This window comes from Centruroides vittatus, unplaced genomic scaffold (genome assembly GCF_030686945.1).
Source record: "Centruroides vittatus isolate TY-2023 unplaced genomic scaffold, ASM3068694v2 contig_900, whole genome shotgun sequence".
NCBI classification, from domain to species: domain Eukaryota; kingdom Metazoa; phylum Arthropoda; class Arachnida; order Scorpiones; family Buthidae; genus Centruroides; species Centruroides vittatus.
Window position 1 is genome coordinate 2,682,776 of NW_027122591.1, and position 27,484 is coordinate 2,710,259.

At 29.7% G+C, this 27,484-nt stretch overlaps 1 protein-coding gene across 2 annotated transcripts in view; it reads left to right on the top strand.

Moving 5' to 3' along the window:
* The window catches only part of dbo (Kelch-like protein diablo), a 34,802-nt gene extending 11,751 nt beyond the window's left edge, over positions 1–23,051 (top strand). The window contains exons 2-10 of one of the 2 annotated variants that reach the window (XM_067280930.1): positions 5,612–5,874; positions 5,944–6,216; positions 6,294–6,452; positions 6,538–6,748; positions 14,766–14,949; positions 15,035–15,178; positions 15,253–15,386; positions 22,132–22,340; positions 22,410–23,050. In XM_067280930.1, the coding sequence (XP_067137031.1) occupies positions 5,626–5,874; positions 5,944–6,216; positions 6,294–6,452; positions 6,538–6,748; positions 14,766–14,949; positions 15,035–15,178; positions 15,253–15,386; positions 22,132–22,340; positions 22,410–22,601 (1,755 nt within the window). In that variant the 5' untranslated portion in view covers positions 5,612–5,625 and the 3' untranslated portion in view covers positions 22,602–23,050. Of the gene's footprint in view, positions 1–5,611; positions 5,875–5,943; positions 6,217–6,293; positions 6,453–6,537; positions 6,749–14,765; positions 14,950–15,034; positions 15,179–15,252; positions 15,387–22,131; positions 22,341–22,409 lie in introns of those variants that run through there. The other variant, XM_067280931.1, reaches the window with a different exon arrangement.
* The last annotated feature ends 4,433 nt before the right edge of the window (positions 23,052–27,484 follow it).

Here is a 27,484-nt window from a genome sequence, read left to right on the forward strand (position 1 = left end):
TTGTCGAATGGCGGACGTGTGTTTCCTGGTCAGTGAATTTTTCACAGAAAAATAACTTAACTTTGGAGACATCATTAATAGAAATATAATTTTTATGGCTGTTGAATAATAAATGTTTTTTAGTAAGTCCAGGGCTCGTTTAAACTCAACGGTTTGTACAATATCCACTATTGGTCCAGATTCGACCAATCCTGTCGTGACACAAGTCGGCGAAGACATTTTACCGTGTTATATGAGTCTCTTTTAGCGTGTTATACGAACCCAATCGCAATTTTTTCGCCGTGTTATACGAACCCGTGTTATAGGGGGGTCTACTGTATTCAATTTGTGTGAATTATGAACTGATGATGTCCTGGGTCTGGACAAAAATGTTATCTTATTGATCAATTAAAGATTTAGCTTCCTTAATAAGTATCTACATGATAATATTGGCAGCCTGCTTTTTTGCCAAAACTTTCTTTTTAACAATATTTACAAAATATTTCAATGAAGAAAAAACTTTGCTTAAGTGTATATTTATCTGCTAGAAATCATTTTGGCAATATTTTTATCTGCTTCAAAACAGTCAGTATCTTAAAAGGAATTTGAAAATATTTTCCTTGACATTTTTGATTCAGTTTAATTCCAAAACTCTAATACTTAAGTTTTAACATTTTAATTTAGAAGTATCTTATGTAAAATGTTAACTTACTTCACAAAATATTTCATCATGAATTCTTCATTTTACTACATTGTCAAAACTAGTCAAGAAAAAATTGTCAATGCAATAGTTGTGAAAACAATTACAAGTGTAATATTCGTATATTTGTGTTGAAAAGAAAAGACCAAAAGAAAATGTTCTTAATTAGCTTTTAGAATATTTTTGTACAAAAAAATAACTCTGTTTAATGCAGAAAATGCGTATATTTTGTTTTAATTAAAAAAAAATAAGTTTTTTTCTCTTAATTAAAATGTTTTACGAATTCAATATTTAAATTAAATACAAAGTTTATGTTAATTTTACCATTATAATATAAAATAACGTTGATTACAGTCAAACACGACTTAATTAGAAATATACAAGATTAAAATAAACAACAAAATTTATCCAATATTTAACTAAACAGAGTAAGAAAAAATGGTAGCATCATTAATTTTTCACTTTTTATCTTTGTATTAGCATAAAAACTAAACACACACCTTTAATGTTTGTCTATGTCAGTGTTTAAGAATTTGATCATTCGTGATTGGAAATTTATGTACCAAAATAAATGAAAACCAATAACTTTAGTGCCTTTGACCGGTGTGCTTCTCTCTTCTTTCTCTGTAAAACGCAAACGTTTTCGAACCTCGTTGGTTCTTCGTCAGGTGTAACGGAATTCTGTTCGACAAAATTTTAGAAAAAATTTGCATTCTCGACCGGTCAAAGGCACTAAAGTTGTTGGTTTTCATTTATTTTCACTCTGGTGTTGTTCCTTTATATATTATGTACCAAAATTTCAACTTTTTTGAATGGTTTTGACTGCAGAAATGGGAGATTACATGCTACTATAAACTGAAGTTGGTGCTTGCATGAACTGGATGTTCAAGCAAGCACAATGATAAAAGATCACTAAACTCACTCATATAATGTCTGTCATAAGTTACATTACTGTTTTGTTTATTTTTTGGTCTTTTGGATTAAATAAAATGACTTTTTCAGCACCGTAATCCATTGCACAGTATATTTATTTATTTAAAACCATTCATTTTTCTGACAGTTTTTAAAAATAGCAGTAATATATAGTCTTGGAACAAATTACAAATTTAACATTGAAAATGAATCTCAAAGTTTGAGAATTTGATGTTAATGAGGGATAACTTGGTCCCAATTATTCACAAACATGGGAAATCGGTGTATATGCTGTAGGTAAATTGGAAAATCCATTTCATTGTAAACAGTGCTGTCATTTTACAATGTTCCTTGCAAATTGGAAAATCGTCAACTTGCTATTTAGCCTGACATTTTTTAGCTGTTTTTCAATCAGCCCACAGAGCTTTAGCCAATTAAGAAGTGAACTTCAATTTGTTCAGTTAGCCTGATTGATTCTAGGCTTATAGTAATATGACTTCCCTGCAGTGCTAGTATAACATCCCTTTCCCCTTTTTGTGTTAGTACAATTGGTCAAACACCTGTTGAAAATGTGATTTTGCCCAGGTTTGCTAACATGCATGTAAAAGTCACAGTTGCTTGTTTTGAGTTAACATTTAATAGAATTTAAATAACTACATTTTATTTTGTGTGTGTGTTGTGTTTGTATTTAGAGTGACTTAGAAATGGAGATGGATATAGGAACTACATTTGTTGAAGAAGAAAATATACAGGCCAATGACACTATAAATGGCTTCAAAGAAGAAATATGTTGTGTAAAGTTGAAATTTAATGAAAAAATACAGTAGTAAGAATGACAACATAATTAAAAAAACCTTAGACGACTTCAAGTGTAAATGAAGTGGTCCATGAAAGTTTAGATTCAAGAAACCCTGACAAGAAGAAAAGTAGCGACCAGTACAGACTAATTAGGAAATATGATACAACGAAGATCGGGGAAAAGAGAGTTTTAATTAAGAAAAGAAAAAGCAATGACAATCCTTTTGTGATAATTCTTCCTATTGAAGGATACTTTCATATGTTACTTCAATATCATTGCTCAACAGATCATGGAGGTTATGATAAAATGTTATTTGCTCTGAAAAATAAGTTTTACACATGCAAAAATATTTTGGTGTTCCCTATATTTTGCAGAGTGACAATGGAAAAGTGTTCACAGCTAATGTCATTGAGCAACTTTCAGTTATATGGCCTGAATGTAAAATAGTGCATGAACGACCCTGACATCCACAATCCCAGGGGAGAATAGAGTGATGCAATCAGGATGTTGAAAATATGTTAACATGCTTGATGGATGATATAAGTAGTACAGACTGTAATAGCTACCATTTCATCCAATGGCAAAAGAACTCTTCTAAATATCAAGTTATAGGCAGAAGTCTGTATACAGCACTTTTTGGATCAGAACCAAAATTAGGATTAGGGTCAACGAATATTTCACCAGAAATTTTAAAAACTCTTCATAATGAAGAAGATTTGGGACTCTTCATAGTGTTATATTATGTTAATTATTTTAAGGTTACTTTACAATAATAATCTTTCTTAGACATCTGTCTGCTATTTGTGTCTTCGGTGTATTACAATAAGCCTAGAATTGATCAAGTAAATTGAACAAACTGAAGTTCACTTTCTTAATTCCCTAATTCTCTGTGGACTGAATGCAAAATGCCTAAGAAATGTCAGGCTCAATAGCAAATACATGATGGAAAACAATCCTCATACCGGTACATGTAAAATCAAATATATCTTCTTAAGCCTTTAAGTTTCCGGTACCCAAGATGAAAATTAACATCCAACAAACGTTTTCGATTCTCCTTTGAGATCTTCGTCAGGTTCTTTGACGGTTTTGAAAATGGAATGCGATGAAAAAATAGATTGCTTTTGAAATTCAAATGATAGAACGCCTCCCGCATGCAATAACTGAGAAAGATCCAACATGCATTTAATATACACGAGACTATCGTAAAAAAATGACGCTGTCTATCTGTACAGGAATACTATACGGCTACCATTGCGGGTGCACCTCGGATATATATCGCCACGCATACGATAAAACGTTGCCATTGTTGAAATTAATACACTTCCCCAATTTTGATGCCTTGTAAATTTCAAGGGTCTGCAAGGCCCTGATGCGGTCCACATCGAATGACCTTTTAATGAGGGTGGTATTATCAAAATCTGCGTTCACATCGGGGTCCGTGGCGTACGTCGCATCTTGGGTACCGGAAACTTAAAGGTTAAGAAGATATATTTGATTTTACATGTACCGGTATGAGGATTGTTTTCTATAAATAGCTATGCCGGCTAGAACATACAAGGAATTAACGTTAGCCCTAACGAGGGCAAGGGCTAAACTGAATTTTCTTCTGGAATGCAAGAGGAATAACATGTATCCCATGTCTATATACAGGATACGTCTACCGTTGGGATGCGAATCCTTAACACCGAAACTTAGATGGTTGTGTTTGAGAAAAACTATTAGGGCATCTAGGAAGTGCGTATATTCCTGCCTCAACAAAGTGATCGAAACGGAAGATGACCTCTTTGAACACCACCGGGCTTACCTACAACTGGAAAATCGAAAAGTGGCCTTCTTTCAAGAAATATTGGCAAGAAATTTGGCACGGAGATACAAGAAGAAATTGGAGTGGATAATAAGTAAGCAAAAACCCATCAGGAAAAATGTTCCTCCCACCCCACTGGTCTGCTGGGACGGCATAGTTCCTCCGGATTACTTAATCGAAACGGTGGCGCACGGACCGATGTTTACTCCGGGCTCATCTAAACCCTTGCTTGAAACGGTAATGCCAGACATTGAAAGAATGGTATGCGGAATGGATGAGGTTTTCAAGGAGCATTATAGATGGAAGGCTGCCATGAAAATAAGTTGTAACGGACACTTAAGAAAGAGCGGCATATGGATGCAAATAAGAAGAACCAAGAAATGGCTTGTGGAGGAGCATATTATTCTACTAAGGGCAGATAAGAACAGAGCACTCATTCTACTCAAGGAAGAGACGTACAAGGCAATGTTGATGCAATACATCGTAGATATGGACAGTGAGCAAGTCGTAGATAATTACGTAGACAAGTTACATGCACAGGTTGTGCGGTTCACTGGCACACCCCTGGCGAAGGTGCAGGGATTAAACAGGGCGGTGGTTGCATCGCCGGATACACCCAGGCTTTTTGCGTTCGCGAAAATGCACAAGCCTACGCCTGCGCTCAGACTTATTTTGGATAAGGCTAGAGCCTCCACGAGAATTCTAGAGACCAAGTTGCACCGCATATTAGCCATGAATCTTCAAAATTATCCCTTAACAATGAGGAACTCCAGAGAGCTGGTAGACGCATTGAAGCATACACAGATTACAGAGAGCGCTCACGTCACGGTGTTGGATTTTCAGGCTCTCTATCCATCCATCAAACTCCAACCTTGCTTCTGCGTCCTTAGGGATGTCCTACTAACCAAGTATAGCCTACCGTGCACTACCGCAAACACGTACTTACGACATAGTCTCGTGTATATTAAATGCATGTTGGATCTTTCTCAGTTATTGCATGCGGGAGGCGTTCTATCATTTGAATTTCAAAAGCAATCTATTTTTTCATCGCATTCCATTTTGAAAACCGTCAAAGAACCTGACAAAGATCTCGGAGGAGAATCGAAAACGTTTGTTGGATGTTAATTTTCATCTTGGGTATTGGAAACTTAAAGGCTTAAGAAGATATATTTGATTTTGAAATAGATGATGATTTTTCCAATTTGCCTACGACATAATAAACAATGCAAAATAATAGCCAATATTTGTAAGAAACAGAAATTAAACTTATATAATTGGCATATAAAAAACATATAAAAAGATTTGGAAGAATTTTTTTACAAGCCTATTATTTTCCCAATTTTTGAAATAATATACTAAAGAACATTGTGTGTGAATATGGTGTATGTATATATATATATTTTTTTAACTATTTCAGGATCTGATAAAAGAATGGGGGAAATTCTTCATACTGATTTAGAATGTCCACCTTCTCCAGCTCGTCTTGAATATACTTCAGAAAAACATCCTAGACATACATTAGAAGCCATTAATTTGTTACATAAACATAGAGAATTATGTGATGTTGTACTTATAGTTGGTGCTCGAAAAATATTTGCTCATAGAGTTATTCTTTCAGCTTGTTCACCATATTTTCATGCCATGTTTACAGGAGAATTAGCAGAGAGTAGACAGACAGAGGTAAATATTAATTTTTAAAATATTAATGATTATTGTTTCCCAAAATAGTTGAAAATTACAACTTTACAGGTAACTATTCGTGACATTGATGAACATGCAATGGAATTATTAATTGACTTTGCATATACTTCTCATATTGTTGTTGAAGAGAACAATGTTCAAGTATTACTACCTGCAGCTTGTCTTCTGCAAATGGTAGAAATACAAGAAGTTTGTTGTGAGTTCCTGAAACGACAACTTGATCCATCCAATTGTCTTGGAATAAGAGCCTTTGCAGATACTCATTCCTGTCGTGAACTTTTACGCATTGCTGACAAATTTACACAGCATAATTTCCAAGAGGTTTATCATTTGTTTTATATTATTAGTCTTATCAAAACTTATTTTCTATGTGAAAAATTGAAATATTGTAATTACAGGTTATGGAAAGTGAAGAATTTTTACTCTTGCCTGTAAACCAATTAATTGACATTATATCAAGTGATGAACTGAATGTCCGTAGTGAAGAACAGGTATTCAGTTCAGTCATGTCATGGGTAAAATATAATGTTACTGAAAGACATCAACATTTAGCACAGGTAAAATTTTTTACAATTAATTGCTTTTTTTATGTTTTTGAATAATTTTCTACTTAGTTTTAATTTTATTTATTGTTCATTTTAGGTATTGCAACATGTCCGTTTGCCACTTCTTAGCCCAAAATTTCTTGTAGGAACAGTTGGTTCTGAGGCATTAATCAAAAGAGATGAAGCATGTCGAGATTTAGTAGATGAAGCAAAAAATTATCTTCTTCTTCCTCAAGAACGTCCATTGATGCAGGGTCCAAGAACTAGACCTCGTAAACCTGTACGTAGAGGAGAAGTTCTCTTTGCAGGTATATATTTAACTATTTTTAAAAATTTGCTTTATCTTTGACTTGCATTCATCTTTTATAAATGTCAATAAATAATGTATTACATATCTTACAAATGATATTTTTTGAAGCATAATCTAAATTTATAAGTTAACCACTTATGTTTGTAAGAATTCTTTCTGTAACATTGTAAAATGTCATTGTAATCATTAGTATAACAAAATTATTAGTACAAAAAACATTCATTTTTAATTTTCCACTAATTTACCTTTCATTTTAACTTATAAAATAATTAAATTTAATGAATATTGCTATAGTGAAAATTTGAGTTTAATTTAATTAAAGTTTGACCCTTTATGAAAGAAATTGATTATTATAATGAAATCTGTAAATATATAAATTTGTTTTCTTTTCTTGTCAATGGATACTATTTTAACATTTATCTGGCAACAGATTTTTGTCATAATTATCTATTTAGTTTATAATATAATATCATCAATGTTCTCCCTAATTTTTTTTGTAGATGAGCGGAACATATACTTCTCTGAGCAAAAAAAAATTTTTGCTGAACATATATATATAAAATCTTATTTTTTTCAATAAAAATTAAAATAATTAATTATAAAGTAGAGATTAAAATTCATTTTAAAACATACTTCCATACAAAATATTATCTTTTGTCAATGATTTAATGTATTTAATCGAAATATACATAGCAATAATCATGTCGCAGACAGAGTGAGAAATAAGTAAACAACAATTCAAATCAGTGTGCATGCTCGCCTGCGCGGCACATAAATTCTCGTGCGCAGCAACAATTTGAGCAGTGCACGGCCGCACAGCTTAGAGGGAACATTGAATATCATTACTGCACAGTTATCTAATATCTTGACTTTAGCTGATGTCTTAGAAGATGAAGTCAAGATTATTTTGAATGCAGTAGATATGACAAAGCCTGTGCCATTTTCTGATAAAACAAAAAGATATGCCAGATAACATATTGGAATGGGTTAACATGAGAATTTATAGAGTGGATTTTGTTTTAAGTGTAGCAATAAACAACAGATATTCTGGAAAATGGTTTATTAGTGCTTCATGCATGAACTATTTGTTCAAGACAGTGCAAGAATAAACAAACATGGCTAGTTGGTCAAAGTGATAAAGAATAATAAGTTTATCTTTGAGTAGATTCCCAAATTTTTCAGGAGTGAGTTGACCTGAATATGTTGGACCTCATGTTTCACCATCTGGTCATCCCCATTGTGAGCCTGGCCAAATCCATAATAGGCAAGATTCAAAGGTATTAAGTACCCACAAAGTGGAAAGACTCAAAAATGAAAAGATACAAATATAAATTGTTGATTCATTTTGGTTTTTTATAGAATTTTAGAAGTGCAAAATTTACTTTAACTATCAGAGTTAGAAAAACTATGATTTTAAAGATTCCTTGCTGTGAAGCTGTAAGAGTTTTTCATTTTTTAATAGCTTTTTCAACATTATGACATTTTTTATTACGTTTCAGTATAATAAAATTTCACTATAACAAGGTATTTCAGTAATCCCTACAATTTTATTACATTGATATTTTATTGTATAATTTTTGTATAATGTCCCCAATTTTATTATAATACAGAACTTGGTTTTTGTATTGTTGTTGTGATGTCAATGGTAAAAATTACGTCATTTGTTTATTATTCACACTGTATTCAGACTGTTTTAGGTATATATTATATGTATTTTGGTTATGTGTTATCTTATTACATTAATTTAAATTATTTTCTTATTGGTTTATTTTAAATTTAAAAATTTGTATTTTGTTTTTTTCAAAATCCAATATTAGATATACATTTGATTCTGTTAAATTGTTCAATTTCTTAAGTTATTCTAACTGTTTGTAACTGAGGAAGACACAGAAATAGAGGTTTAAAATGTTTTTAATCCATTAAATTTCTTTGCTAGATAAAAAAAAAGGTATGTTTTCTGTTATTTTTGGTTATTCTCATCCTGTTTCTATGTATATCATATATAAATGATAATATACAAAATATAAGTCACTGTGTACGGCGTTATCTAATATTTTTCTTTTCTTTTCTTTTGAGTGCTTTCGACAAATGTATTTCCGTCGTCCTTGGGCGAATGAACGAATTTTGCCCACGAATATGAGTTTGAAACTTCCTTTGTTTCAAACGAATATGAACGTTTGAAACAAAGGAGAACACATACAAAAATTTAAATTTAATGTTCTTGGCAACATTCGATACAAATCTACGATTTTTGAAAACGTACAATGATGTGAACGTGCTGTAATACGGCACATGCATGGTACTGTTTCTCATTAATAGTGTGAGATGTGACGTAACTCACCGTTTAGTCGCTTGTATAGGGCGATCCATATGTTGGGTCGCTCAAAAGAAAAGAAAAATATTGGATAATGCCGTACACAGTGACTTAATTTCGTATGTATAGTAAGTAAACTTGGCATGAGCAATATACTAGTTTTTTATAAATGATAATGTTTGTTTGTTTGTTTGCTATACTCCTACTAGGCTGTTTGACCAGTTACTATGAAACTCAGCAGTTATGTTCAACTTAGATAATGTCATACATCCCACCCCAAATTATAAATTGGATTTCTTTGTATCGACTAAGTTCCATCTACATTTGATTGCTGGCTTTACATGTAGAGCAATCTATTGGAAAAAATTTAACAAAAATATAATTTTAAAAAATATATATTATATTCACTAGTGTTTCTCATTTCCCAGTCTTTTGCTTCTCCTGGGATTCCGGGATAAAAGTGAACTGTTTCCTGGGATCCCGGGATAGAATTATTTTTAAGATATACAAAATATCTTGAAATCAAACAATATAATTATTTTTTATTTTTTAAAGTAATTTAATACATTCTGCAACCTCCAAAATCATATTAATAATGCTGTGTAAGATATACTGTATATTAAAAATTACCTTTGACTCATGTAGAAATGTTCACAAATAGAAAAAATTTATTAAAGTTTGCTGGAAACTGCATACAACAACAACAAAAAAAAAAAAAAAAAAAAATTCTTCGAATTGAGTTGAAAATTTGAAAAAAATGAACTTAGATCAAACTTCTAACTTAATAAGTAATTTTCATCTTTAAATAAAACATAATATTATCGTGAATTTTTATAATAAGATTTTAAAAAGCAAAGATGGTCAATACTCCAATCACTCAATCTGGTTCTTATTTAAGTAATGAAAAGCCTGCTACCAAGAATTCCCTTTCCGATTCAATTCACATGGGTAGAATTGTCTTTAATGTATTTAAGAGAAGACAGATGTGTTTTTTTTGCCTGTAGCCTGGAAGATTTCTAGTTCATTTTCGAGATTGTAGTACTTCTTTTGTTCTCTAGTATTCTTGGTTTGTCTACCTCGGTTACTTTAATAGAAAAATCAAGCTTATAGCCCAATAATTCGGCATTTCATTTTCTTTAATAATCAGGTTTATCAAGAAAAACTGTAAGGAACTGAATCCGAGCGTTATTTTTATTTTATTATTATTTTTCCGTTTTATTATCTTTTGTTTGGGGTTTATGTTTATTTAGGACGAAGGTTCCCCACCACTCTCTTGTTAATAATGAAAAATGAAGATAAAACAACTCACGGAGAAATAAGCGTTGTAGGAAAAATCTTGCGCACTTGCGCTGCCCGGCGGAAGTAACAGTTCGCAGAAAAAAAAATGGAGGGGGGAGTCCCCACAATCACTAGTAGAGAAATACTTGATAAACCGTCTTAAACATCCCAGAAAATTATGATAAATATCTTGTAAACGGTTTATAAGCTTTGTCAGAAACTTAAAGCTGCCAGAAAAGAAAATTAATGTTAGCAACTAAGTATGTAAATAAGGGGAGTAACTCAGCTCAAGTGTGACGTCACCTCACAGTATAAAACCCGTACGTTAACCGAAGAAGGAGAGGTGAATTCCAAATCGAGGCGACTTTGAGAGCGAGGTTAATTCGAAAGCGAAGTATTTTCTGATAGAAGTCCAGATTGATAATTGGATGATCCAAGGTGTTAAAGAGGAGTTCGATTGACGATTTGACGATATCGAAAGGATTGAGGAAATAGTTTCTTCATATAGTGAGGTGATGGATAGACGTTTAATTAGTAAGAGATTTTGTTCATAGTTTCTAAGTATTTGATTTGTCGAATTTCAAAGGGGAATTAATATTAAGTTAAGCTAAGTAGCTGAGTTTATTGTCGGGTTGACTTGTTGAATTTCGTTAATAAATTTTGTTTGGATTATTAACATTTGTACGTAGTACGTTCTAGTTGCTAATTAAATATATTTGAACTTTTGATCTGACTTGATATTTATCGTTATTATTACTAATTTTTCGGTGCACGCTTAAAAGCCCAGGCCTGGCAAACTAATCTCGAATCCGCGTAAAGTACCCGTTAGGTTAACGGAAGTTTTACCGACCGCAATTATAGTTGGTTTCCTAAGCTACTAAAAATAGTACTTTACAAAACTTCATACTTGCAGACTTTGTACTTGTTTGTATCCTTGCCCAATTTGCACAACCTGGTGTTATGCAGTTATTGAAGCTACTGGGCATGATTAAAAATTAAGACAGCATAAGCACAATTATTCCAGATATTACAGGTTCTGACAAGTAAAGAATTTTTAGAGTCCTGCCAAAAATAAACTACAAATTGATTATTGACTATTGACCATTTGTGACATGCCATAATGAGCAAAAATTTAAAAAACTAATAAGTAGGTTTAAAATTAATAAATACAAATGTATTCTGACAGTTTATGAGTTAATTATACTTTCTATTTGCAAAATTTCCTCAACCTTAACACAAAATAAGAAAAAAGTAAATTTTTAAGAAATTTTCAGGATTTCCCAGGTTAAAAAACAACTGGGATCCTGTTTGAGAAACCCTAATATTCACCAAATTACAGCAATAATGAAATAGTGAGAAATAGGTGCGCCATTATGCCATTATTGTGACAGGTAGCACATAGCACTTGACTGCGTGGAATGTAATAGTGGTTTGCCACTGTATATCATTAATTTCCTGTTAGCAACAGTGTCATGCTAGTTATGTATCTAACTCTGTTCAGGGGAAAATTTTTGAATTGAAATAACATAATTTGTAGTAGAAAACAGAAGTTCATAATATATAGTTAATCTGGTCCTCTTTCTCTTATAATTTCCATGTCTGATCTCAGGTTTTATCTATCTAACTCCATTCTTGAGATTAAGGAAGGACAGAGACAAACAGACGACAGTGGAAATTTATAGGTTACAATTTTTTTCAAATTGCAGCACAATAAGTACTCTCTAGTAACTAAGTAGATAAAACCACTGAACATCATGGTCACGGTCGTGAGTTCGCACATGGCCAATAGACTGGCCACGAGGAGTTTTCTGGGTTTTCTTCACTTACGTAACACTTAAATTGTGGCTAGCTTTACATAAGTCTTTCCAGGATGCATCCTCTTTGACAGATTGCTCATGTGTCAGGTTGTCATAATCAAATAAACCAAACCAATTCTAATAATTTTTCTATAAATATGATATTTAAGAGGACATGCTTAACTACCAGGAAACCTGGACATCTACCTCCTCTCCTGATTTCATCTCCCTTAATAACTCATAAACCCATAGCCCCAAACTTTTTTCACTGATACTATTTAAGATGTTCTAACGTTTAGCCTAATTAATGTATGTGCAACAATTTTAAGGCATAAAGTAGAGTTTGAAGTCTTTCTGTGCCAATATTTATTTTTCCTATTTATTATCATGGCAACATTGCTTCATTTGAAATTTCCTGTAATTGTAGTCTGTGTAATGTGCACTTTATTCACATGTTGAGTCTTACTGTCAAATCTGTTTCCAGTATGCTTATGCCGCAACTTTGAAAGTTGCGGCATAAGCATACTGGACTTTACGTAGATGTTTTTGCTGAGTTTTACTTTTTTAACTTGGTCTCACCAGTTATTATACAGGATCACATAAAAGCAATTATTCTTGCATTTTTTATTAAAATTTAAAGAAGTCTCATATCAAGGCTTTCGGACCTTAAGGTTAGCAACTTTGATCATATGCAGGGCCATCACAACTTATCCAACATGGATCACTTTTCAAATATTAATAGTAGACCACTATTAAGTAATAGTTGTTGATCATTCTCTCTCCCAGGAGTAGGACAGCTACTACCTTTGGTCAAATTAACTTCAACCTCCTTAAATTAATATGCTTCAATATCCTTAATTTATTGTAATGTTATTTTCATCTACAAGTACGTAATTTCTATTATCAGGACTTATTAGACTGGTTTTAAGGATTCTGCAACACAGTTTCACAGATCAGAAATTTCTTTTATTTGATATACAGATATATCAGATATATTTTATATCAGGTATATCAGACAGGTATATCAAATAAAAGAAATTTCTGATCTGTGAAACTGTGTTGCAGAATCCTTAAAACCAGTCTAATAAGTCCTGATAATAGAAATTAAGTACTTGTAGACGAAAATAACATTATAACTTCAACCTCCATCTGCAGCAGTTCCCTCTTCCTATCATATCCATTAGTATGGTGGCATTCAAATCGGAAAATTACATATGAGGTTACTGGCCTGCACAAAATATGCTTTAAGTGATTTTCGAGGGTGTGAAGTTTAAATATTTGTTTAACTGCACAACACCAGAATGGGGTACGACTCACAAACCAATTACCCGGCATGAATAACGTTTAAGTGACAAACATTTTTGTTACCCCTTCTGGGCATTTCTTTAGGTCAATTCTTATTTTTACTAGGCTGGCTGTTGACATTTGAAAATAAATCGAATGGTACGGATTTTGAATACAGTATGTGCATGCAGTCCCCGTAAGATGATTAAAAAAGGTTGAACATTAAGTTGAGTTGGAATGCAGAGAACTACTGCACATGCATTCAGTACAAATGCGATTTAAATATTTGGTCCAGTTTTTATAAAATTTGATTCATTGGCAGATCACTATTTGAAATTCAGCTGTGAATTAAACAGTTTGTTAGTGCTAACATTATAAGAAAATACAATTTTTTTAAGATATTGTATTTTCAATTGGTATCTACTTGATCAATGAAATTGTGCCATTTTGTGCCATCTGAGTATCAGAATAAGCATGATAATTGTAGGCCGAAATAACCAAACCCTTTATATGGCTTTCATTTTAATATTTGTTATATTATAGCATTTGACTTATATAACTACAAAGGTTATCTTATGTAAGGGTTTATCACACTGAGTGATCAATCTAACACATTTTAAAAATTTTCATCCTCTACAGTACACAATTTAAAGAATTTTTAAAATGTGTTAGATTGATCACTCAGTGTGATAAACCCTTACATAAGATAACCTTTGTAGTTATATAAATCAAATACTATAATATAACAGAAGGGTTAGAAGTACAAAATAATCTAATAATCTTAATGTTTGTACTTATTTTTTTTCCTGGGCAATGCTGGGCTTACCTGCTAGTTATTTATAAAATTCCTTTGAAAAATTCATATGAAAGAGAAATGTTAAAGTCAAAATTTCTAAAAGCACATTGTCTAGTCATTGTTCAGCATGCTAAAGTTGGCAGTTGTGTTTTTTGCTGAAACTTTTTTTTAACAACTTTGCTGAAATAACAATGCAATAAAACAAAAACTTTATTTGCTTAAAATGAGTGGTATATGTTTCAGTGTAGCCGATATTTTGTTAATGAAAAGAAATTTGTTAATTTTTCTCTTCTATGTTTTCAATACAGTTTTGCCTCAGTAATTTAAAATCAAGGTGTTGGTACTTAATTTAGAAACACAATGTATTAAGAACTTAATCACAAAACAATGCATAGTTTTTGACTTTCATATTTTTATTTTATTCTTTCAAAATATTCTTTGTGTTGAACATAATACAAATATTTAAGAAAAACTTAACTATTTTATATTGTAACTACATTTTATTATTATTACTATTATTAAAGTGTGATATTTGTTTATTTATTAGTTGGTGGTTGGTGTAGTGGAGATGCCATAGCTAGTGTAGAAAGATATGATCCACAGACAAATGAATGGCGTATGGCTGCTCCAATGAGCAAGAGAAGATGTGGTGTAGGTGTTGCAGTTCTAAATGATTTACTTTATGCTGTAGGTGGACATGATGGCCAGTCTTATTTGAATAGCATTGAAAGGTAATATTGCTATTTTTAATTTTTTTTGTTGAATTGATCATTTTGTAATGTCATCATTAATGTATTATTTTAAAATTATATATAGGTATGATCCACAAACAAATCAGTGGAGCTGTGATGTTGAACCAACTAGTTCTTGTCGAACAAGTGTTGGTGTAGCAGTTCTTGATGGTTATCTTTATGCTGTCGGGGGTCAAGATGGCGTTTCCTGTCTTAATTTTGTAGAACGGTTAGTTTAATTTATTGAAAATGAATGAACATAATTACATAACAATATTTAAAACTATATTGTTTTTATTTAAGATATGACCCACAGACGAATAGGTGGACTAAAGTTGCACCAATGAGTACCAAGCGATTAGGTGTTGCAGTCTCTGTGCTAGGAGGTTATTTATATGCGATAGGTGGCTCCGATGGTACTTCCCCATTAAATTCAGGTTTGTAAGTTAATGTATAATTTTTTCATTATTTAAATTTATTTATTAAAATACAATTTACAATTTAAAATAAATTACAAGTATGAAATGCTAATTTGAATCTGATTTGGGATCTGATCAAAATCTAAATCGGATCAAAAGCTTGACATGCCAAAATTCTGACACCATGAAAAGCCCAATATGTCAAAATTTTAAAAGGATTGAAAACCTAACACATGAAATTTCTGTGTGAAACTAAGGAATCAATATCAGATCACTATCAAGAAACTTGCATCTAATTAACATATAAACACTTACAAAATAAACTCAGTATGTCTAACTTTATTCATTCCTAACATTTTAAATCATCTGATATTGCACAAATAGCCTGAAGAAGGCTATTAAGGCCTCCTTTAGGCTTTTTGTGCAATATCAAAATTCAAACAGGATAGAATAAAACATACAAAAATTACATTTAAATTATCGAACATTATGTGATTGGTTGCACCTAAAATCGCCATAAGTTTCAACTAAATTTTCATATTTTATGAATATCCTGAAGGACATTAAAGATGGCTGAAAATGTTAGCAATGAATAAAGTTAGATATGTTGGATTTAAAAATTTTTTGTATGTGTGTTTATACTGTATAACCAATTATTTTTACTACCATCCAATTAATACTATTTTATTCCATCTTCTATTGAAATTATAACTATTTAAACTTCTTATAATTGTCACAAAGTATGAAATTTTAAAATATTTATATTACAAATTATAAATAAAATATCAATTAATATATGCTATTGTTTGTGAAAATTGCAACAATATGAAGGAATTGTAATATTAGCTTGAAACTTAAAGGATATGTAAACCAGGGTGTGATATGCAAATGATCAAAATTGCAGTGATTGCACATATCTAGGCTCAGTAGCATACTCTTAGCTGTCAAGTAAGGGATATAAATATAGGATTGTTTAGAAACTATATAAGTAGTGGATTGTGGATAGCGAGGTGTGTTTCTGAAACTCATTATGCCTCATTAACAATGAAGGGTGCAATAACAAGGTTCAACAGAATTTGAACATGGATACATGATTGGCCTGCCTGGAGACAGATTTTCATACTGTGATATTGCTACTCATACAGGGCATAATGCTATGACAGTAATGCATGTGTGGAGGTAGTGGACCAAAAAGAATGTGACATTGCTGGATGACACACACTTCTATATGGCAGAATATTATTTTATGTTCAGGAAATTAAAATTTGTTAAATGTATTGTGCATATAATTTATCATGGATAATTATATCATGTTTTCTATTTTATATATATGTTACAGTAAAAACCCGTTTTTAGTTAAAATGCGTTTTAAATAGTTGAAACTAGTTTTTACTGGATGTCATTGTTATAACTAGAATTTACTGCTAGTCAAAAATGAATTTGAGTTAAAACTAGTTTTAACTAGACAAAACGGGTTTTAACAAAATGGCATAGTAAAAACTGTTTTGATCAAGGTCATTCAGCTAACACGTTCCTATAGTGTATGATGAATTTCATATCGCTTTAACCCTTTTTCCCCCGACATCTTGTTTATGTTTACTTTGCGATCCCTCCTAAGGCAATATAGGTCAGTCAGGCGATATTATTTTAAAAGTTCACCAAAAATCAAATTATCATTATATCTATATGAAAAACATCACTTACATTTATTAATATCTTTAGTTTTAAATATGATATTTTTCAATACATTTTATTAGAAAAATTTATAACAAAAAAATATATATATATATCAGAACTGACACATAAACTTGATAATTTGTAACATTTTGTGAAAATTAACATTGTCTAGTTACATGGCTGTTTGCTGGCACTGAGCCAGAAAGTGGTAGAATATTGTTTTGTACAATTGGATATAACACTTACGCATGTATGTTTATTCGTTGTGAAATTATCGCACATTATATCAAACATTTGTTCGAAATCAAAATTTTATACTGCTATCAACTAATATAATGAATTATTATACTTTATTCACTTCATATCGAACAAGATTATATTTGTTGTTAATAAATTTTACAAAAATCGATATTTACCAAAGTAATGATGAATTGGAACCATCGAAGTTTTGCTTAAAAAGCCAGGGTACCGATCGATCGGTGCCTTCAGGGACAAAGGGTTAATTAATGTTGATAACACAGATGTGTAACCAATATTTTCAATAAATATCGTATTAATTAATACAAATGTTTTAATCCCAATCATCACTTTATTTATTTCCCCCAAACATATTTATTTAGCTAAAATTAATTTTAACTAATGTTAAAAGTTAAAACTAGTTTTATCTAAAATCAAAACATGTACAGCAGTAAATTCTAGTTTTAATTAGACAAAACGGGTTTTAACAATGACATCCAGTAAAAACTAGTTTCAACTAGTTAAAACGTGTTTTTACTGTAACATATAATAAAAAGCAACGTTTTTTAGTTATATATGTATAATTACATATTGAACAGAATAAACTATTATACTATATTAAAATTAGTTGATCATAAATTTTTAAATTTATCTGACAATATGAAATATATTAATCTCTAATAGCACCTATTAGATTATTATGTTCTTATGTAGTTTTGAATATTTGGTTGACTAAATATGATACTGCTGCATAATAAATCTAATGTGTTTCATCTGATTTCACACCATCAAATTAACCATTTCAAAAACTTCAGTATACAATGAAATGTTGATATAACAAATGCCAGTTTAACAAATTTTCAGTATAAGGAATTTATCTTGAATCCCCTCCTGTTTCCTATTCAACTCAATGCAAAAATGTTTCAGTTTAACCTAATACTGTAAAAATTCTGTCCGTTACAACGAAAGAAAAATTTCATTATAATGAAATCTATAAATGCATGTCTTTTATTTTCATAAATGATGAATATTATGTCAAATAATCCGGAAACGCTATTACTTTACAGTTATTTCTTTTAAGTTTATGAGAAAAGCAAAAAGAAATGAAAGTAGTTATCTCTGGAAAAGGAGAAGACAATGATGTGCAAAAATGAAAATGAAAGGAAAAGGAAAGAAATTAAAATAAAGGGGGGAAAAATGTGTGCCTTATAGTGTACTGGAATGTTGTATCACAGTGATTTATTGAAAAAAACTTGGATAAACAACACAAATAAGAACAATTATTTATTGTGACATCATCACAATGCTAGGCTGCAATTTTTAATCATATTTTTAATAATTTTTTAATTTAAAATATAGGTTCTTCACCCCAAATTAGTAGTGGCTTGCCTATGTAGATCATACCTTTCCTTTAACCATAGAGATGTGTTGTTCATCTATCTAACACCTTTCAGGGGAAAATGTGTGACTTGAAATCTGGTTTGCGTCAGAAGTTTGCATATAGTTAATCGGTGCCTCCTGCTCCTAAGGTTTTCACATCTGGTCTCGTTTTTCATCTATTCATTCTCGAGATTAAGGAAAGACAGCCGGACAGAAGTGGGAATTTATAGGTCTACAATTTTTCAAATTGTAGCCCAATTACAGATTTCTTTTAGTGGAAAATAACAGCTTCAAACAGCAATAATAACAATTAGATAAGCAGGATTCCAACTATCAGTGCTACCGTTTTGCTATTTTAAATGTTTGCCAAAGAAATTTTGATAACTTAATTTTTTTTATTACAGTGTAAATTTTTATTCTGTGTTCAATATAATTTGTGTTCTGAAAATGTGAATGTTGGTTCTATATAAATTGTAATAGATAAATTGTTTTTTTTAAAAACTTTTTTACTTCAAAATTTATGTTTTTTTTTTAATCCTTTCCTGTGTTTCAATATAACAAAAATATTTTGATGGTCCCTACAATTTTTTATTTTACTATTTCACTGTATTAGTTAAGAAGCTATAGATTTTGAATATAGTAGCAAAAATATATTAAACAATCACAATATTAAATTTTAAAAAAAATTTAATTTATGTAATAAACTGTTTGCTTTCAATAAAAAAAATATTTTTTATAATATGCTTTAATAAAACTTGTCTTATTATATAATTGAACAGTAAGAGAGATAAAGATTGAGCAAGTAAATATTTATTTTGCTTGTAATTTAGTATTTGTTTGCAAAGCTGTTAAGTATTTTGACTTGCCATTAATTATTGAAAAATTGTTATTTATGATATTTATGTATCATAATATAGCATTATAATATATTAATAGTTTTTGGAAAATTGTAGAAAACAAACAACTGCTAATTACAGAGTTAAAGAGCTTAATACAGGAGGCAATTTGACAAGCTGATATTTCACGTTTCTACATGAATTTTAAATGAGGATGATGAATTATATTTATGAGTATATAAATTCATTGCAAATATAATTTTTAATGAGATTGTTTATTTTACATTAAATAGACAATGATAAACAGCTGACTTTTTTCAATAAAAAATCATTTAACTACATAATTTTTAAAACTTAGAAATCACATCATAATTCAGTATGTTTAACTTACTTTTCATTAGCATTTTCTGCAATTAGTGGCAAATGATATGAAAATTTTTAAAGCTGTTCTATAAATATAAAATTGTGTCTAATATACATAGTAACAAAATCGTCTTTATTAATATTTTTTCCTCTCTCCTTCATTTATTAATATTTCTTTGCATTTTTTTAATGTTAATGAATGATACATTTTTATTAGCATATTATTGACTACATTTGTTATAAATTTTTGGGCCAATTTTCAGAAAATGCAGAATATATTAAAATTCATAAAAATTTTGAAAATTCACATACTAAATTAATGATTCATATATTTTTCTTCCCATAAATTTCTTCAGATCTATGTTCTTCCTTCTCTGCTATAATAATAATTATATTGACTAAATGAATAAATGTTATCAAATATGTACCTGATTAAAACACCATTAATATCTAGGAATTATCACATCCATGAACTCCAAAAATACCAGCCAATCAACAACTTTATTTTACCCAGATGCATTTCAAAAATTACAGCATTTCCCTCTACAGTATTTGAGCTTCATTTGGCTTAAGAGGGAAATATTATAATTTCTGAAATACATCTGGGTAAATAAAGTTGTTGATTGGCTAGTATTTTTGGAGTCTGTGAATATGATAATTCCTAGAGAATAACATTGTTTTAACCAGTTACATATTGATATTTGTAAAATGGATTAGAAGCAGAAAGATAAATTATAGATAAAATAAATGTTATAGTCTTATTTCTATAGCTGTATTTTCTATTTATCATCATTATTTGAAAGAAAATTAAAATATATATATATATATATATATATTTTAATTTACACACACACATATATATATATATATATATATATCTGTGTGTGTGTGTGTGGTGGTGTGGTGCCCGTCCCCCATGCTGATATGAGTTGGTTGAGTTCGATATTGTGCACAGGCAGAAAAAATAACAGACAGTTAGAGTTAGAAAAAAAAGAAGCAACGACTTAGCACGAACGACATGTCCCTCAAAATCATCTGAGGGTCCATTAATGCTGAACAATATCAAAACATCTTGCACAAATGTCTTTTAGAGATGATAGGTTTGCTCTATCTGGAAAAATACACTCTTAAGCAAGACAATGTGCACCCACATGTTGCACAGTCAACACAACATTGATTCCTGGACCACGACATTGATGTCTTGGACTGAACAGTCTTAAGCCCTGATTTTAGCTCAATCAAAAACCTGTGGGATATTCTGAAGAACCATTTGGAGCACTAAGATCCTAAAAAAGAAAACTTCATTGCAAAAGTGCAAGACTTTTGGGGTGCAACTGATGCTTAGCTGGTGGAGTTACTTGTGAGCAGCATGACTCAATGAATTGAGGGAGTGTATTGCCAAGAATGAAGCAATGATTAAATGCTAATTTTCATAACTAATCATAAGTATCAACTTTGTAATTTGTGGCTGCAAACAAATTTTGAAATTTGAGAAATAAATATGTGAAGAGGCATTGCATTTGTTGCAATTTTATATCTATAAACATCACTAAACCCAATATATTAATAATAACTGTATACAATCACTGTATATAGTTAATCATTAATAATAGCACTTTATTAGCCTGATTAATTATGGCAATTGTTTGGTTTATTGTTGTAATTTTTTGCTACATACTTTAGTTTCATAAAAAAATAGTATTTAAAACATTACCAATTGTATAGTATATGCAAGCTCAGTATTGGATTTAATATTTATGAATGAAATACTATTAAATACAAAATGAACTGTTAAAATTCACAACTGGATCATTTTTGTTTTTCAAGATTTTATGACAAACACTTTTGATAAATAACACATTCTCATTATGAGGTGAACCAACCAAATGGAATAATGGAATAAAATAAATGTATCTTGTGAATTTTAATATAATAGGGAGTTGGCTTTATATTTAATAATATATATTAGTGTGTGTTTGTATTATCCTTAAAGACTAAAACTTTTAAGTTAAATTATCAGAAAAAACTGAAAAAGGTAGTATATTGGAAAAATTCGTGATGAATCAAACTTGATTATTTCAGATTTTTTGGTTAATTAAATTCTGCTATTTTTGGGTATCTCTAAATTACTCATGTAATTTGTAAATAATGGAAAAATAATCGATTTATACTTATTGCAACTAAAGCATGCTTATATATACTTATGTAAATTTATAATTGTATTTCTGAATTACTTTCCTTACATTTTATTATGAAATCTGTATTTTCAGTGGAAAGATTTGATCCAAGAAGTAACCGTTGGAGTTGTGTGGCATCAATGGGTACAAGGAGGAAGCATCTAGGATGTTCTGTGTACAATAATATGATTTATGCTGTTGGAGGAAGAGATGATACTACTGAACTCAGTAGTGCTGAAAGATATAATCCTCAGACCAATCAATGGCAACCAATTGTTGCTATGACATCCCGTCGTTCAGGAGTAAGTATATTATGTGTGTAAAGCAAAAAGATCCAACCTTACTTAAAATAATGAAATATTTTATTTTAGGTAGGCCTTGCTGTAGTCAATGGTTTGCTTTATGCTGTTGGTGGTTTTGATGGAACCTCATATCTCAAAACAATTGAAGTATACGATCCAGAACAGAATCAATGGCGTCTTTGTGGTAGTATGAACTACAGGCGACTTGGAGGAGGTGTAGGTGTAGTCAGATTGCCTCATCATGAAACTCATTATTGGTGATAATAAGAAATGTGTTCAGGCCAGGAATGGGTTAAAATTTGAATCAGTTTATCTGTTAGCATATCAATGCAAGAATGGTATTATTTACAAATGATTCCAGACTTAATGAAATTTTATCAAAACTAAAGTTGTCCAAAATCCTGCTGGAAAATTCTTTTACATGAATTTGAATATTCCATCAATGAAATACAGTAATTATAAATAATATCCAACTACTTCAATATTCAATGCTTAATATTCAGAAAGAATTATTTAACATTTTCTGTATATTGAGATATTTCACTCTTTAAACTCTTCTTGTAAAATAAATTTAATAGGTCCTGCCAAAAATAGATGTAAATTAACTGATCTTACAATTAATATATATATATATATATATAGAACAATTTAATTCTGCTCATGTTTTTTAATTTGACATATTTGATAAAGTTTATTCACTAATGGATTATTTAAGAATTTTAATTTAAAAGAAGTTTTCTAATATTGTAAAAATATTTGTGTATATTTTACTTAGTTTTTGTCATTTGAATGTTCTGTTAAATGTAACAAATTGTTGTTTTTGTACATTTTTGTTCTGATTAGTTATGAATAAATATTAATTTTGACAGACCCTATTGTATGATAGAAAGTAATAATAATTTATCTTTTCTAACTTATATTTTTAACCCCCCTTGGTTCCATAAAGTTATACTCAATTCCCGCAAACCCATTTTTCCTTGTAGAGAAAGGCTTGGAAATATTATTAGAAAAACTTTTCTTTGAAATTCACACTTTATGACCCTATCATACATTGTTCTCCATATTTGGAAACCATTAAATACAATGTTTCTTCTTGTTTTAAATGAGGAAAGGAAAGGTCGTCAGTGACTTTAACCTTTGCCTATGGCCTCCATTCAGAACGATGCCTCCAGTGCCCCTTGCCATCCACTTACTCCTCTTCGCCCTCCCCTAAATTCACTCACCACCCATGGGACAGTAGTGCCCAGTTTGAGAACCGGAGTTAAATAACTGTTAAAATTGGAGTGTGTTTAAAATTTACAAATTTCATTTACTTAAATGCATCAGTTTAAAACTGGTTGTTATATTCTGAATGCAACAGAGATGTAAGCATTGAACTGTAACTGTTTTATATTGATAATTATAATTTTTTACACTTTATACAAGCTCAGTTAAGGGTAAATTTGTTAATTCACATTTATATGTAAACAAAGAAATCACTGAACAAAATATTAGCTGGAAGAACTATAGAAAAAATTCCTTTAATCATCTTTTTATAAAAATTTTATATAAAACATTTTAAAGGGAAAATTGATAACTAACAGTTATTTCCATAGTTTTATCAACTTTTCGAATATTCAAGTAATTTTTTTTTAACATTTTGAAACTAAACAGAAAGCCACAGTTCTTTTTATAATTACATACTTATTTTTTAAATAAAAGTAAAAAATCAATAAGAATCAGTTCATAAAAAATTTTAAATAAAATTTTAATTGATTTCAAACATTTTCTTAAACAAACATCATCACTAAACCTGATACATTATAAAGCTACACACCAACCAATGCCGAATATTATTGGGCTAGAAATAACTATTATTATAATAATTTATAAGACAATTTGGCACAATTTGTCTTATAAATTATTAATATTATAGCTGTTTCTAGCCCGATAATATTCGGATTGATTGGTGTGTACATTTTCCTAAATTATTATTTAAATGGAAAAAATCACTAAACAGGTTATTTTACATAATTTTATCTAGAATTCAGTTTCTTGAAGAATTTCCTATATATCGGGTGGGCAAGCAAGAGTTCAGTGGGAGCCGAAATGTAAGTTTTGCAAAATGCATGGGAGCCGCAGTCTGGTACTGTCGTGGCGGATAGTATGGTAAGGCACGCGATTTTATTATATAATATAAATATAATATAAAAGAAATATTGAATTTTTTTAATAAACATATTTTTACAAAATTATAAAAATAAAGTTGTAAAAATAATAATAAAAAACAAATTAACACTTTCAACAAGAGCCACATTTGCCCATGTCTGCTATATATATAAAATAAAACACCGTTACCTATCCAATAACAAATATTTATGTCAAAACCTTAACATTCTTAATCATAAATTAATTAAATTACAGTAAGTGATCTATATATTCATATTCAAATAGAAGTGAATATATATTTTATAATATTGTTTGCTTTATAAGAATTTTTGTTCACTTCAAAATATAAATGTTCTCATTGAATTAAACTAAATACATCTGAACACTTTCAGATGTATTTAGTAGTATATAAATGATTGGCAAATAATTATGAACAAAATTTACACTGTCAGTTGTTAGAATATACAGTTCTTTTTGCAATCTATTTGTATTAAACAACAAAAAGAATCTACTTATTTTATTTCATAAAGATAATAAATTTCTTTTATTGACTTAGAGTAATCCCCTTATCTTGGGAGGATGCAAATAATTGTTATAATAATATAATAATCATAATTAAATAACAAATAGTATACAACATTTTCAATTTAAAAAAAAATTTACAAATATGATATAAAGTTTACTTAACATTTTAAAATAAATCATACAAAATGAAAAGTTTATTTAAAGATACTTAAATCATAATTTAAGTATATTCTATTAAAATTCCTCCTATTAAATTAATGTCACAGTAGATCTGCTGTAATTAAGCTATACATTCTAAATCCCTAGATAAATTATTAAAATAAAAACTATAACCTTGAAGTCCAGGAAGTTTATTAATTTATTGGATGAGTATTAATGGTTTCATTTCATTTCAATTAGTCACAAAAAGTAAAATCATATTAAGTGAATAAATGGTTAACTGAGATGATAAATCTTGTTTAAATGAATTAGAAATATATTAAAATGTTTAACGTCAATTACTTAAAGAAATCAGCTCTTCCTAATTGTTCTATAACAGGAACAATTAGGAATAATTAATGATATTATTAAATAATGTTTATCAACTTTACAAGCAGAATAATGATCAATTATTCTTATAAAAATTATTTTGAAAATACATTTTGAACAAAATATGGTATATTGCACTTGTTTGCATACATAAACAGAAGAGATTATCTTTCAGTGTAGGTGTACAAGTTGATTTCTAATATTACAATTTTATCTTGGAATTAAGAAATTCATTACATAGTACACAAGTAATTAAATTTTTGTCAAGAATACTTTTTATGTAATTCATATTCTTACTGTGGTATAACAGTTAGAAAACATAGAATATAAAAAAAAAATTTTTATTCATAAATTTTATTTAAAATTTTAAAACCTTTCTCATAAATATTTTTTCATTAAATTAATTTATAATTCTGTTATAATTTTATATATAAAAGAAAAACTGGTTAATGTTACCCTTGGTGCCAAGATGGTGGCTTGTCTCTGATTCCAGCAAGGAAACAGTGGGGGTGTTCTAACCTAACCTAGTCTAATAATTTGGTTTGCTAAGAATTATGGTAATTTATTAGAATAGGTTAGGTTAGGTTAGAAACAGCACTGATTCCAGCAAGGAAACAGTGCGTCCCCACTGTTTGCTTGCTGGAATCAGAGACGAGCCGCCATCTTGGCACCAAGGGTAACAGTAACCGAAAAACTAAATTTGCCTTTAAAACATTGAGGAAATATTAATTTTCTTGACATTGAAACAAAAATTTAAGACTACCTTATGTTAATAGATATAAACACAACTGATTCTGATAAAAGTTTTTATATAGAACCAAATGTTTGACATAAGAATGTATTTATCTGTAATTATGGTTTAAGTTACTGCTTCAGTAAGGATTATCTTAAAACAACTTACATTAAGCTAATTTCTTACTAATTATTACTTGCAAAATCAGATATATAATTTTATTAAAAATAATAAATGAATTTATAGAGATCAGTTAAATCATTATATGAATATAATAAATTGTATTTTGATTACATAAGACACATTTACAGAAATAAAATTATAAAAATTATTAAATTAATAGAATATTTTAAGAAACTTAAAACTAAAAAAAATTCACATAATAAGGATAAAGACAATTGTTTTCAGTTTACTCATAAAAAATGAACACATCTTCCTCTACAGAGCTATAATAAATAACTCAAAAATAATAGTTTTTAAATAAAATATGTCAAAGTAATCAAGAGGGGACTTTTAAAGGCTTTATTGCTAACAGAAGCTTTATTATTTCTTTAAAATGTTTTTATTTTAATATTTTTATCATTACTTTTCAATTTTGTAACACTTTTGTGTTGTTTAAATTTATATGGTTTATTTCAAGTAATTATTAAAGCAATGAAACATTTTATACATTGTTTTTATTATTATAAAACATTAAAACTGACCCCCCCCAAAAAGTACCCTTGATATGTGTGCCCAAAAAATTAAGTTTGTTAGTTCATTAAGTTAGTAGGTGCAAATGAACTGTTTATTTATTAAATGAACCTGTAGAAATAATTTTAAAGGTTAAAATTATTAAAACAAAATCTTTACATTAAATATTCCATAGCGACGTGAAACAATAATAAATTGTCTAGTTAATATTTTAAAGATTGAATATTATAAAAGTTCTAAACCTTTAGAAACACAGGTTAATGTTACCTTAGGTAGCCAAGATGGCGGCTCGTCTCTGATTCCAGCAAGGAAACAGTGGGAGCCATATTCTAACCTATTCTAATTAATTACCATAATTATTAGCAACCAAATTTTAGAATAGGTTAGGTTAGGTTAGAACGTGCGTCCCACTGTTTCCTTGCTGGAATTAGAGACGAGCCGCCATCTTGGATACCTAAGGTAACATTAACCGAAACACAATAAACACTTGTTAATCCGCCTCTCAGTTATCCGGCAT